Below are 15,574 nucleotides of genomic sequence, written 5' to 3'. Positions count from 1 at the left end.
CGGCAGGGCAGCTCCCATGCCCATTAGAAGTGCTGGGCCAGATGTAGCTGCTAAAACATTTTCAGCCTTTTAGTCAGGTGAAGACTAGACAGGAAAGGCACCAAGAATGAAGAAGGTGTGTGTGGTCCTAGCCATGGCTCCTCTCACCCCCCGCCCCCAGCCTTGCAGCCACCCTACAGTCCAAGAAGTCAACCCCTGGCACCAAGTCTCTGTTCTCTGGACCAACCTCCTCTGCCTCATCTGACCTTGCAGAACAGATGAGGGTAAGCTGGGGCCGGCATGGAAAATAAAACTGACATACAGACTTCTAATCTTTTGTTTTTTATTTACAAATAAACAAAATGCTCAGTAAAGAGCCTACGAGTTAAGTAGAAACCCCATTTCCCTTCTTGGCACTCCGTGTATCAGCACACTGCACTTTATATTTGGGCTCCTTCAGTTAGTGTGTAAGAGGTTCCAGCATCTAGAACATGAGGAGGCACTAGACAGAAACTCCAATGCCCAGGAACATTACCAAAAGCTAAATGACAGCTTATACACAAACCTTGAATTCACTGATCTTACCTTGTAAGTCCCTCTACTCTGACCTGGCTCTGCTTGAACAAGTCAGTAAATTTAAAAAGCACAAGGTTCTCGAGAAATTCCTTTGAACTTAAGACTAAGGACAAAGCCAATGGCAAAAGAAATAACAGATAAATTACACCACCGTACTTCAGCTGGAGCCTGCTGAAGGAGCCAACAGTTTCTGGACCAGGGTACCTGAGCACTTCACCAGACCTTGCCTGAATGCCAAGACTTGTCTGGTCAATAATGCCTGAGCAGAGAAGGGAGCTCTGGCCTTAGTTGTCCTTTGACATCACCCCCAACCCTTGTCCCTGAATGGGAACAAAGAAAGGACTAGAGTTTGAGGCAAAAACAGAGTCAAGAGACCTAGGCAAATGTGGACGATCATTTCTAAGATCCCTTCTGGTTCGAATATTCTACTTGACAATACAGACCTGCTATCAGTCTGCATGGAGGCTGGTGCCTGGTGACCCCATTGCTGGGAGTTTAAGACAAAACAAAAACAAAAACAGAGGAAGCCAAGTGAGAACCACATGAATCATTCAGCTTGCAGAGGTGAGAATAAGCCAGGAAACACACTGTAGGTCTAGTCCCTCACATGGCCACCCAAACACAAGCAATTACCCTCTTCATCTGGGCACCTAGACTAACCATCAAACCCTAAGAGTGGCTGAGCTGAAAGCAAATTGGCCTGAGAAGCGATTTTTGGAGAATAGCGCAGCTCTGCATCTCTGCAACGGAATTCAAGACAACAATTTATAATCAAGAAAGGATTCACTGGCCCCTTTTGACTTCCTTCTGACTACATGCCTGTTATAGAATTCTCATTAAGACTCCATTATTTTGGGTTTGTTCATTGCAGATGATAGATGAGGACTTAAGAGTAGAAAATGAAGCAGGCGGCCTAGTGGGTTTGGCTCAGTGGATGGTGCACCGACCTGGGGACTGAAGGGTCCCGGGTTCGATTCCGGTCAAGGGCACATGCCTGGGTTGTGAGCTCAATTCCCAGTGGGGGGCGTGCAGGAGGCAGCCAATCAATGATTTTCTCATCATTGATGTTTCTCTCTCTCTCCCTCTCCCTTCCTCTCTGAAATAAAAATATATTTTTAAAAAATAAAGAAAATGAAGCAGGCAACAGACACACCTTCAAGTTCTAGATTCCTCTTCACTTATACTCAGGCCATAGAAGTCTTGAATATCTACTGGTTCTAGGTCCAAAAAATTTACAGGAAACCAGTAGAAAATCTCAAATAGCCTCACACCAGGGCAAGAAACACACAGAGGAATGGGGTCCCGATTGCAAGAAACGATTCTAAATTATAACACCACTCTCGGGGTGAACCTCATCAGAGGAAGGCTGGGCTCTTTGCAGCTCTCCACAGCTCAGAAGGATGAAAAGGAAGAGAGACGAAGCTGACCAGCCATCCTCAGAGGCTCTCAACCAGACTGTCTTGGGTAACCAGTACAATGTAGTCTCCCAAGCAGCCTCGCTCAGATCTTCTGCAGTCCAAAAACCTGACAACAGAAAGCTATTCAACTTCTTTGTGACTCTGGGTCTTAAAAAAGAAAAAAATATATATGGTTAGCCAGATACATCTTAAGCTGACCACGCTTCACTCCCCAACTCAGGATCCTCATGCTTCCTTTGTGCCCTATCTCTATGGAGGTTGTCTGGAGAAGTCAAAGGACAAGCAGACGGATGTGATCATGGTTTGTAAAGCAGGCTGCCCAGTCATTATTTAAAAAAAATTTTTTTGACCATATTTGTTCTCTCACATATGTTGTGTGTTTGTAGCCATTTGAATATAAGCATGACACTTCACACTTAAATACTTAATATATATCTCCTAAGTACAAGGATTACAAATAGAATACTATCACCACATCAAATAAATTTAACATTGAATGCTATTTATCTAATATACAGACCTTTTTTCTGATTTTCCCAATTATCTGAAAAATGCCCCTTCCAACTTATATCCACTGATCCAGAATCTAGCTAAGATCACTACTTAGCTCCTGGTAAGGGATGAGACATGGGACCTCTTTGGCATTAGACAGGATGGTACCCACTCAACTTTCATGCTTTCCTTTTGCAAAAGGTCCATGCCTAGAGATACCTCACTCAGGCCAGAAGTTCTTCCCTAAGATCCATTTCTCTTTTCAATAAGCCATGTCTTACAGGGGCAAAAGATAGGAAAAGGAAGAAAATATCCTATCGAAATCTCAGCTCTCCCAGACCACACTATCTTGTAGCTGGCCAGCCCTCTAAGACATGGTATCATGTCGTCACAGTGAGAATTCAGAGGCCCTGCCAAAACCTACCTTAATGACTGGAGAGCAGGGAGCCAGCCCACCAGCACACCATACTCACCACGCCTCCCTTGTCCCCCTCCATGAACTGAATGATCTGGCAGGATGATTTCTCCCAGAGGAAGATATGGCCGCAGTCACTACCGCTCACCACAAACTCACTCTTGGGGCCGTAGAAATTGACGCCTTTAACTGAAATGATAAATGAGGGAATAAACCACATGACGGTTGGCATCAGGCCTATACATATTTACCTCAGAAGGAATTTAGTCACAAACTCTAAAACAGCTAAGAGCCAAAGGGTGCCTTTCATTTTCACAGAACTATCAAGGGAATACACATGCATAATAGTCATAACAGGAATCCTGCCAGTCCCCGAGACTATCTCTATTGTCCCAAAGAGACCCAAGGGCTGAGGAGCCGGCAGGCCCTAGCAACAGTCTAAGTCTCATCACTCCACACCCTTTCCGGCAACCACAGGCCTCACGAAGGCCTTACTGTCCCAATCTGAATCACCCCAGCTCTGCCTACTCCTAGACAGCTCTGTCCTAGGCCCTAGGATTTTCTTGGGATGTATACTTCATTGGTACCTTGTCAACACTTTCTTTCATCAGCTGACCCGAGACTGATGGAAGTGCACATCACAACTGCCTAAAGCAGCATCTAAACTGTGCTTGTTACCAAGCCTCTGCACAACGGGGCTCCACTCTCTCAAGTTAGTGAAAGAAGCCAGGAGTCCCAACTATGATGCCAGTCTTTACCAGAAATGGGACTGGCCCTCCCTCTGTCTGGCCATGGACTAAGATCCAAGTACAGGTTTTCCCTCTCTTCTCACCAGCTCAAGAGAAAAAGGAAAACTAACTGCTCTCTCCAAATCAAAATTATGACAGATATCTGTTAGGCATGGCAACAATAACGAAGAGCAGTGATTCCCCAATTTTCCTGTACATCAGAATTGTGTGAAGGGCTTTCAGCATCCCAATCGGGCCACATCCCTTACCAATTGCATCAGAATGCCTGGCGTTGGGAGCCAGGCACCGGTATTTTTAAAAGACTATCACATGACTCCACTGTGCAGCAAAGAACAAGACAGAACAAAAAGGACAAACTTCGTTACAAACTTGGGCGAGGTACTACACCATTCCTCCTCCTCTGTTTCATTCAAAAGAATCACTTCCTCCTCCTCCTCTCTAGAAGTACAGAGTCACCCTCTGTTAGGCAATCCAGTACCACTGACTGAGGAGGGCTTTCCCAGACTTCCTTAACAAGCCTTTGAATCCTGAGGTTAACTGAAACCATAAGAAAAATAGTCCAGTCTCCTTATGCTCAAACCAAATAATTGCAGAGGTGAGAGATGCCCCCAAACCCTCTCTCCTCTAGCAAAGTAGGCCCCCGACAACTCCAGCCCAATTAGGGATCCCCTCCCACAGCCCTCAGTGGCAGGCAGTCTACTCCTGTAGGAAGTTCCTATTTGCATAACCCGAACGAGACACTGGTTCTCCAAGCCAGCAGACTTGGCTACAGAAACCTAGAAAGACAGCCTCACCTGTGGCGTTATTTCTGTGGCCCTTATATCTCTTCACATACTGGGCCCCATCGCTGTGAGAGGAGTTGAAGAGATAAATGTCTTCATCGTTGTAACTGGCCAGGAGCTCTGCCAAGAACAAGCACACAGCAGTGAAGGCAAAGGCTGAAAAAACAGTTGGGATCGGGAGCTGGGGGTAGGGGTGGGGCTTCTTGCCAGTAGTGCCCCCTCCTAACACCCATGTATATTAACACCCATCTTACTCGATTGGAACAGCAGGCAAGTCAGCTGTCTCAAGCAGACTAGGAACACGCTGCCACACAGGGGTAGCAGAATGCTCAAGATCACACCCATTAACTCAGGAACAAGTCAAGGCTTAAGCACCTGCTCAGGCATGTGGTCTGGACTTCAGGACAGGCCCTGTCAAATCTCATCTGCAGCATTCCACAGTGTACCTGGCATCTCCAAGGGTCATCTGCTGCATCCTCCCACTGTGTGCTCACCATCAGCAACTACTTGGAGCTCTAGCACAGTGGTGAGCACTACAGGGCACATGCCTCACTGTTCAGCAGCTTCCTAGACAGAGGGGGCATGCCAGCCTAGGAGCTGGGCCCTGCTCACGTACCTGTGCCGTCGTGGCTGTACACAAGACAGGTGATGTTTGCTTTGGACTCACTGTTCACCTGCAATAAGGAGCAGATACTGACTGATGCCCTACCCCCACCCCCATTTGTTATACCATCTTCAGGAAAAACGTTTTCCTTCCAACTCCCCTAATGTTCTCCCAGAGATTGAGAGAAAGAGACAGAGAGAGGACTACAACCGATGAGATGTAACCATCTCTGGGGGAGAGGGCTTTCTGTCGGCTATCTTCTGTGTGCTAGCCACTTTATATAACATATTCGTTGTCTCATTGAGCCTTACCATCATGGCACAGGCATTTACGTCTATGTTGTCAGTAAGAAAACTGACCAACAGAGGTGAGGTGACTGCCCAAGATCACAAGACGTAAGTGGTGGAGCCAGGATTCAAATCCAGATGTCTGATTCAAAAGTCCAAGCTCTTCCCACTATACCAATAAGTTTGGGAGTAGCCTTGGGGTCGAGTCAGGGAAGCCTAGAGCCACTGGCCCTTCATGTCTCTTACCAGGTGATGAGGACAGAATTTCTTGAGTACTCCATTGTTTTCATTCTCATTAATTTTCCTCTGGTCGTAAATCCTATGGTGGGAGAAAAGCAATGAAAATGTCAAAAACTTACTCTCTCCTTCCTTCATTCCCATCAAGCACCAAACTATCTTCACCTTCCCTAATCTCTCCAATTCAAACTTTAATCATTCATTCAAATGTTTATGACACATATCATGTCCCAAGTATTATGCTAGGTGCTGAAAATACAGTGAAGAACAAGACAGCCCTAGCCGGTTTGGCTCCGTGGATAGAGCGTTGGCCTGCGGACTGAAGGGTCCAGGTTTGATTCAGATCAGGGGCACATGCCTGGGTTGAGGGCTTGATCCCCATTGGCTGGGAGGGAGGTGATGATTTTCTCTCATCATTGATGTTTCTGTCTCTCTCTCCCTCTCCCTCTCTGAAATCAATAAAAATATACTTCACACACACACACACACACACACACACACACACGCTCCAATGTCCACACCCATCATTCTCCTTCAATCTCAGAGCCTCCACAGCTGCTCTTAATCTCGTTCCTCCAATAACTTTGGTGATTACTCCATTCTTAGCTTCTTCCTCATCACTGTCTGTCCATTTTCTAAAAATTCTCCTTCTACTGATTGTCCTTTCCTTGGAGTCAAATTACGAAAAGAGTAATCTACATTCAATATTTTCACTTCCTCACTTCCTATTCACTTCTCAAACCATTCCCACCTAGCTTTGGCCCTCAACTTACCACTGAGCTCCTCTGGCTAAAGCAGGGGTGGGCAAACTTTTTGACTCGAGGGCCACAATGGGTTCTTAAACTAGACCGGAGGGCCGGAACAAAAGCATGGATGGAGTGTTTGTGTGAACTAATATAAATTCAAAGTAAACATCATTACATAAAAGGGTACGGTCTATTTTTTTTTTTTTAGTTTTATTCATTTCAAACGGGCTGGATCCGGCCTGCGGGCCGTAGTTTGCCCACGGCTGGGCTAAAGTCATCAGTAACCAAATTGCCAATGCCAACAAGATACTTTTCAGGCCTTTCTCTCTTGTCCTGACATGTTCATTACTCCTTCACCTAAAATACGTTCTTTCCTTGATGTCCAACCACTCCTCAATGTTGTTCATGGGCCTGTCTTTCTTTGTCTATCCCTTAAATACTGACCTTCCACAGAGGTTTAGTCTTAAGTTCTCCTGACTCTATATAAGGAAATTTTAACCTAGCATCTTAGTAGTATGTGAACATCCAGAAACTGTACTTATGTGTATTTTCCAGGGAGAAGGGATATTTCTCCGTTTGTTCTCAAAGAGGCCAGAGATTCAAAGGGAGGTGGGGGAGAGAAGTCTGATCAATACTTTCCATTAGTGATCAAATTCCATTATCAATGCTTTCACTACCTTCTACGAACACGTCTCATAAACCTGAATCTCCAACCCAAACTTATTCTGAGATCCAGATTTATATCTATGTGCCAACTGAAGTTATACTGAGATGCCCAAGAGTAAACTCATTCTTTCTTCTAAAATTAAACTCATTCTAAACTTACCCTTTCCCCTAAATCTCTGTTAATGGCATTATCCTGAATTTAAGTGACCAAGCTAGAAATCAAGTACTTTCTCTCATATAGAACTAATTTCCTTCCTGTCAATTAGATTCCCTGGGTGAATTTCTTGACTATATCTACTTCCTCCACCCTTAATCAAATTTTGCCTACGTGATATGTAGAATCCTTCTAAACCAATTTCCTTGCTTATACTGTCTCCAGTTTGGAATTATGTCTAAAATGCAAAATTTCATATAAATTTCCTGCTTAATTATCTTTAGTGGTTTTGTGCTTTCTACTAAAAAAAAGTCTAAACTCCTTAGTATGGCTGCCTACTACTTCTCAAAGATCCCATACATTATACAAAACAACAAATAAAGGCGACGCTTCCTTGAACATACCATGTCACATCTTATTATCTCTAAACATACTGTCCTCTCTACCTGAAATACTAATTCCCCACTCGTCTTTAATGCTTCCTCAGTGGAATGGTTTTTACTACATTTAAGGAGTCTGATCTGAGTTCAAATACTAACTCTGCCACTTACTAGATGAGTCATACTGGGCATATTAGTTCATATTTGTAATCCTTACGTAGGTTTCTCCAGAATCCTTTCTGAAGGCAGAGACTGTCTAAGTATGTATCTAGCACACGGCAGATATTCAGTAAATGCTAGATAAATGAATCAATATATGCTTATATTCTCAACAATCTCTTGCTTAATATCCTGCATAAAGAAAATATCCAGGAAATGTTTGCTAAATGAACCAGAGAAAGAAAAGAGGAATAAGGCCCTGGCTGGGTAGTTCAGTTGGTTAGAGCGTCATCCCAATATGCCAAGGTTGCGGGTTTGATCCCTTGTCGGGTACATACAAGACTCAACCAATGAATGCATAAATAAGTGGGACAACAAATCTATGTCTCTCTCTCTCTCTCTCTCTCTCTCTCCCCCCCCACCTCTTCCTCTCTTTCAAATCAATAAATACAAAAATTAAAATAAAAAAAGAGGAGATTGTTGTATTACCAATTACTACTCTTCAGCAAATGTATATTACCTGCTAATCAAATTGTTTTCTTTCTATATTAAGTCTAAACACAGTTCTCAAATGTCACTAAGCCATCATAAACTTCAGCAAGTCAGTAAATTAGTAAAAAATGCTTAATATTTGGTTGTGTGAGCTATTCCGTGTTCCCTGGTATCTAACACTCTTTGTCCTCCTTCTTTCATGGGGAAAGCCTTATTACCTTTCTTCCCCTTTCCTATAAATAAAATTAATTTCAGAATATAGTTATAAAATGTGCTCGCATTGAAAGAAGATAATGCTTTTCACCCACCATCAGGAAAGGAAAACAAAGTCACTCAATTCTCTAGGGAGCCCTTCTCCTCCTCCTTTTCAAACTGATAATCCCTCAGCAACAAAAGAAATATAGCCCTAACCGGTTTAGCTCAGTGGATAGAGCGTCGGCCTGAGGACTCAAGGATCCCAGGTTTGATTCCGGTCAAGGGCATGTACCTTGGTTGCGGGCACATCCCCAGTGGGGAGTGTGCAGAAGGCAGCTGATGGATGTTTCTAACTTTCTATCCCTCTCCCTTCCTCGCTGTAAAAAATGAATAAAATATATTTGAAAAAAAAGAAATATAGAGTTAAAATAGGCCAATTGGATAGGGATGGAGTACAGTTTATGGCTAAGGGCCAGAAGGGAACTAATTAATATACCTGGGGATTGAATCCATGAAGTCCATTTTCCTTAGGATATACACCTACCTTAATAGCCAGTGTTACAACAGATATTCACAGTAACAAAAATATCACTACAAAGAAATATGGTTCAAGACAATGGAAGCCAAAAAGTTCTGAGTTCACACCAAGCACTCCAAAGTCAAATCATTTCTGTATCATAAACCAGCATTCAAACTTCTAGTGCATGTTAACTTATATATGAAAATGGTGGGGGTTATTTACTAATACAACACTTGGGATTATGCCTTAACTGCTATGTGGGAACCTTGGTCAATTCATCAAAGTTCTTTAAAACCTGATTATTCCTATGTTAAACCATCCCTTAGAGACTGTCACATTAGGGAGCAGAATACCCACCAGGAGCTAAACTCTTTTGGAAGAGAGTAAAAAACTCAAGATGGTGGCTAATGGATTCCTAGGCAATTCATACCTTTCCATAGGGACACCTGATGTACAAAATGCATCAGAGTCTCAAACTCTTTTCAAAGACACAGAAAAGCCACAGACTCACCTTACAAACTGATCTCGTCCACCCACTGCAAACTGGTGAGTATTGGCAGGATTTACATAGATTGTATACAGCCCCACTTTCTTCTCTTTCTCTTTTGTCACCACCAGCTTCCTTTAAGAATAGAAAAGCATAAAAGTTATATTCTCCCAGATACAGATGGTCATGGCAAGTGACAGCAGAGAGAGTAATGTTTGTTTTGAACATAAGACAAAAACCCCCTTCCCATATATTTACTAAATGCTACTTTGGAGATGGAAAAAAATGTAATGAAGTCATTTTTCTGGTGTTCCTCAAGAAGTATAAGTTAAAGGTATATGGAAGTATTGTTCCTCAGGTAGTTCTCAGGTTAGCTGGGATCCAATATGATAACCTAACATTAAACAGACAATACTATCCACATCTTCCCATCCTTCATTCATAAATACATATTCCATATCACCTGGGAGCAGGGAATGAGGGGAAGATGAATCACAAAACAGTGGACAGAAAAGACCTTAAGATCAGAATCTATCTCCTAGATTCCAGAAAAGTGTCACTTAAAATCCAGTGTTTAAAATGCACATAGTAGCCCTGACCAGTCTGGCTCAGTGGATCAAGCATTGGCCCTCAGATGGAAGGGTCCTGGGTTCATTTGGTCAAGGGCACATACCTCGGTTGCAGGCATGATCCCAGACCCTGGTCAGGGCACATGTGGGAGGCAACCAATTGATATGTCTCTCTCATGTCAATATTTCTCTGTCTCTCCCCCTCCCTTCCACTCTCTCTAAAATTCAATGGAAAAATATCTTTTGATGATTAACCAAAATAAATAAATAAAAATGCACACAGAATGACAAGCCACAGTTTTCTAGCACAGAGGCAATCCAAACGAAACAGCATTCTTCTTCCCTTATCTGAAGTAAATTAGGAGAGGAGATTCTTATGAAGATAGAGCTGTTTTATATATATATATATATATTTTTTTCTTTAGAGTTAGCATATAATATTATGTTAGTTTCAGATGTACAACCCCATGATCAGACATTTATATAACTTCCAAAGTGATCATGCTGAAGACAGCGGTGTGGTTTTTTAAAAAATATATATTTTTATTGATTTCAGAGAGGAAGGGAGAGGGAGAGAGAGATAGAAACATCAATGATGGGAGAGAATCACTCATCGGCTGCCTCCTGCACACCCCCTACTGGGGATTGAGCCCGCAACCTGGGCATGTGCCCTTAACCGGAATCAAACCTAGGATCCCTCAGTCCGCAGGCCAATGCTCTATCCACTGAGCCAAACCAACTAGGGCAAGATAGCGGTTTTCAAATCTGGAAAAAAATATCTAAATTATTCGTCTGGTTGTACCACCAAAAAAAGGGGATCCTTAGCAGGGCTTCTGGCTCTGAGGAAATACTATGAAATTTCAGTTTTACCCAGAAGATTCTGGCTTTTAGCCATAATCTGTCCCACCTTAAGGGTAGCACTATGAATCCTCTTTCCAGATCTCAGTATCCAGTCAAATATGACGTCATAAAGATTAGTAAATTTACAGAAAAGGAAAAACATGAAAGAACTGGGCTTTAGCTTTTGTTTTTAATCTAAGCTTTCGCTCATTTCTGTTGCTATGGAAACTGAAAGAAATATAATCATGACAACCAGTTTTTTGTAAAGAAATGATTTTTAGCATCCCCTCAGCCAAGACCTGCTCCAGGCAAAGTGGAGAGATTATACTTGCTTTGAAAAATCTCTGCAGTCTTCCATTAAAAGAATAGTGTACAGAGGTCATTAAAAAGGAATGTCATTAGGGAAAACACACACACCCTCAAAAACACTAGGCAGAAAACATATCAAGAGTTTCAGGAACCCACTAGCAATGGAGAAGAGATGGTGTTAATTGGGTTTCTGACAGGGAAAAATAGCTGCTCCTTTTCACAGGACTATCTTATTTCCTCAGCAATTTGGATTTTCAAAAGGGCCAGGCAAATATAAAGGTTGCCACGTGGAAGCAAAATGAAGAAACTGTGAGGATTATTATAAAATACTGGCTCTACTGTCATGTAATCCTGACAGAGCTTAATCTTTCTATCTTGCAATTTATTTACTTAAACAATTCTCTCTCCCAATGGATAAATGCACAGAGTACCTTGAGCTCTCTGGAGAACATGTAATGGTGCTATAAAAATGATTCATCAGCCCTGGCCGGGTGGCTCAGTTGGCTGGAGCATCATTCGGTACACCAAAAGGTTGTGGGTTCCATTCCCAGTCAGGGCACATATGGGAAGCAATGGATCAATGTTTCATTCCCTCCCTCTCTCTCTCTCTCTCCTTCCCTCCCTCCCTCCCTTCCTCCCTTTCTCTCTCCTCTCTCCTCTCTTCTCTCTCTCTCTCTCTCTCTCTCTCTCTCTCTCTCTCTCTCTCTCTCCTCACCTCTCTAAAAGTCAGTAAGAATATATATCCTCAGGTGAGGACACAGATTAATTATGGCAGAGGGAAGCAGCATACAAAAGAAACCGTATGAAACAAATCCACTAAGTTTTGTCTTCAAATCTACAACTTTTTAAAGAGCAGGTATGTTCCAGCAAAAATGGAAAGATAATTACAGATCAGACCAAAAAATTCCTTTGAGGAGTATTTCAAACTGGCTTCCAGTAGCTAAAGGAATATTTACCCACAGCTCCAAATGCAACTCTTTTCCTAAGATGGTAGCTAATTTCACCAGCTTCCAGAGACTCAACTATCATACAGGATGGGGCAAAAATAGGTTTACAGTGTGAGTACCCAAAACACAGTTAATTCTTGTATTATTATTTATTATTTTATTATTTTCAATACAAACAAGTATACACCTACTTTTGCCCCACCTTGTATATGCACAAAAGAAAAATTCCCCTATGCCAACTTCACACAACAGTGCCTGGCCATGACCTTCACATTCAGCCTCCCACCTCATTCCAGCCTTCTACTTGTTCTTCAATCCCTAAAGCAAAACCTTTTGAAGGCTCACTGCATCTTATTCCCCAAATCCAGAATTTGGGCATCCTCCTACGTGAAGTTTCTCTTATATTCCCCTTTTTAGTTCCTATCCCATCTATCATTTAGATCAGCGGTTCTCAACCTGTGGGTCGCGACCCCTTTGAGGGTCGAATGACCCTTTCACAGGGGTCACCTAAGACCATCGGAAAATCCATATGTAATTACATATTGTTTTTGTGATTAATCACTATGCTTTAATTATGTTCAATTTGTAACAATGAAAATATGTCCTGCATATCAGATATTTAGATTACAATTCATAACAGTAGCAAAATTACAGTTATGAAGTAGCAACGAAAATAATTTTATGGTTGGGGGTCACCACAACAGGAGGAACTGTATTAAAGGGTCGTGGCATTAGGAAGGTTGAGAACCACTGGTCTAGACCCATTGGTCATCTCTCAGCCAGATTTTCTGCTATCATTTCATCCCAAATTCAATGACTTCCCAAAGCTAAGTACTCTGCTCATTACTAGAACCAGATTCCCAATTCCTTATGGCCTAACAATACTTTTCCTCTCACCTTGATCCACAGGATAAGATCTCATGCTGCTTCACAACTCTTCACCAGAGCAAACCAGACAAATTCACATTATTTTTTGCATCTTTGCCCTACCCCTCCCCTCTTGAAAACTTGTTAACGTTCCATTATCATCACAGCACTTCAGAACTGAAAATAACAAAAATCATTCAGTTCAAGAGACTGAATTATTTTCTCAGCGCTAAATAACTGCAGGCTAGCAACTGGAAGGCAGATCCCTTCGACCCAGTCCTGTTCCTTTTCCAGTATAAGCCAAATAGTTCCCAAACCTCATCCTCTTGAAGGTTTATATAAATAACTAGTATCTCTTTTCTGCAAGCCTAAAACATTTCTGTCATTTAAGTAGTTTTTGAGACTCTTCCACAATCAACTTTTTCTATACTTATGTTTAATAATAATCAGCCTTAAGAGTATGTTCCCTAAATTAATTTATACTATTTTACTTGTATACTATATAAATCAGTGACATACATCCCTTAATTTTAGTATTAACATACAAGATTTGTTATGATTTTTAAAACTAACAAGACAATAACTAATCTAGATAACTCATCAACAAGGTCATGGTTAAATGAACTGTGGTATGCCATGTTATAATGTATATGTCATGGTTAAAAAATGAGGTAGGGCCCCAGTTGGTTTGGCTCAGTGGATAGAGAGTCGGCTTGCGGACTGAAGGTCCCAGGTTCGATTCCAGTCAGGGGCACATGCCTGGGTTGCGGGCTCGATCCCCAGTAGGGGGCGTTCAGCAGGCAGCCGATCAATGATTCTCTCTCATCATTGATGTTTCTATCTCTCTTCCTCTTCCTTCCTCTCTGAAATCAATAAAAATATATTTTTAAAAAATGGGGTAGGCCTTTATGGCCTGACAGAGAAAGATTTCCAAAATACAGCATAATATGAAAAAAGCAAACTGCAGACATGTTTCTATATTAATTATCCTACTTATAGGGAAAAGTATACAAAAAGGATTGCATAAAAGTATACATATTAGCCGAAACCGGTTTGGCTCAGTGGATAGAGCGTCGGCCTGCGGACTGAAGGGTCCCAGGTTCGATTCCGGTCAAGGGCATGTGCCTGGGTTGCGGGCATATCCCTAGTGGGGGATGTGCAGGAGGCAGCTGATCGATGTTTCTCTCTCATCGATGTTTTAAGACACACAAAAGTATACAAAAAGGATTGGAAAGGTATTTAAAATTGTTAACAATGATTACCAACAGCCAGAAAAGTGGGGGCCAAGGGAGGTGTGCATGAGGGAGCATTTTGTCTGTATATTTTTTATTTGAATTTCCTGTGTGTGCATGTGTGTGAGAGAAACACACACACACACACACACACACACACACCCAGACTGCCTGGAGCCAAACAAGATGCTATGATATCACACAGCTGAAAAAATATAATTTACCCAGGAGCTCAAACTGATGTAAAAAGGAGCTGAAATATGATGGAGTTCTATATATACCGATATTTCTGTTCAAAATTTATAATTTGTTTACACGTTTTGATACGTAATTAAATTGAAACTACATAGGACCATATCTCTAAGCTGCTTTGTAGAGTAATATGCTTCTTGTGGGTAAGCTGAGTGGTACACAAGAGAATCAACAGTTATTAAAGCCCACATATAATAAGATAACCGAACTCTGCTTTAGAAACAAAAAGACTGAATGGCACTTCACTTCTGAGGAACAAATAGCAACAAAGTAAGGAATTCCTAAACCCTAATCTGCTTCTCATAGGAACAAAGGGACCATTCTGATGGACCAGAGAACTGAGTATTACCTATGCCATGTGGAGTATTTTCAAGGCCAAGACAGCCAGTTCTGTGAAAGGACTACTAGCTTACTTACGAAGCTGGCCGGTCTTGTCTGAGGTCAATGGTGAAGACAACTGCATCTTCACCTGCAGATAGAAATGTACAAGGAGAGTCTGGTTCCAGGGCCAACTGTAGGAGAAAAAAGGGAAAGGATGAGGTTTCTAAAGATTAGAATTAGAGGTTTAGTTCATCCCTTTATCTTTAGAAGGGCTGCATTTAAAATGTGTCAGCAGGAAAGGTGATAATTTAATAAGCCCATCCTTTCTTGTTCTGTATAAATTACTTACAGCTTGTTTACGCTATACAAGTCAAAAGGACAGGTAATTTTCTATTTTAACTAATTTCCCAAGGGATTTGAACAGTGACACCAAAGGAAAACATCAGAGATTAGGGCTTATTCTCAAATAAAATCAATTCCCCATCCTTAGGTGGGGAGAGAAAGGGTGCCCAAGTTTCATTTCCCTGTATCTTAGTTCTATAAATTAGTTATCGAGTGCGTTGGAGGTACAAAGATTCAAAGAAATACATAATTTTCACATTGCCTAAGCCATCTAGAAAAGGACACTCCAGGTCCACCTATATATTAGCTTAGGCTTTTAAGAGCAGACCCATCGTCTTTCCATGACACGAAGAACATGGTACCTACTCTGAGACTAGGCAGCTCCTCACTGGCTGCCACCATGACTATTTGGTCTATACTCCCAGGTCTAAATAGAGCTCCTAGCAATAGCGATCAGAATAGAGTTTAAAGGTCTGGAAGGCACAGGAGACCTCAAGGATCTCCAACTCACTATGGTTCAGCCTAGGGGTTAAGTGTAATCAATTAATATTGCATGC

At 42.0% G+C, this 15,574-nt stretch overlaps 1 protein-coding gene across 2 annotated transcripts in view; it reads right to left on the bottom strand.

Annotated features, from left to right (window-relative positions):
• The window catches only part of DCAF8 (DDB1 and CUL4 associated factor 8), a 45,580-nt gene that overhangs the window by 2,971 nt on the left and 27,035 nt on the right, over nucleotides 1-15,574 (bottom strand). For both annotated transcript variants that reach the window (XM_081112807.1, XM_081112806.1), the window contains exons 6-11: nucleotides 14,772-14,866; nucleotides 9,363-9,473; nucleotides 5,549-5,621; nucleotides 5,028-5,085; nucleotides 4,424-4,531; nucleotides 2,939-3,069 (exon numbers count right to left, since the gene is read on the bottom strand). In XM_081112807.1, the coding sequence (XP_080968933.1) occupies nucleotides 2,939-3,069; nucleotides 4,424-4,531; nucleotides 5,028-5,085; nucleotides 5,549-5,621; nucleotides 9,363-9,473; nucleotides 14,772-14,866 (576 nt within the window). The remainder of the gene's footprint in view (nucleotides 1-2,938; nucleotides 3,070-4,423; nucleotides 4,532-5,027; nucleotides 5,086-5,548; nucleotides 5,622-9,362; nucleotides 9,474-14,771; nucleotides 14,867-15,574) is intronic.

The sequence above is a fragment of the Myotis nattereri genome, assembly GCF_964212035.1.
Source record: "Myotis nattereri genome assembly, chromosome: 18".
Taxonomy (NCBI): domain Eukaryota; kingdom Metazoa; phylum Chordata; class Mammalia; order Chiroptera; family Vespertilionidae; genus Myotis; species Myotis nattereri.
This window is presented reverse-complemented; position numbering and strand designations above follow the sequence as displayed.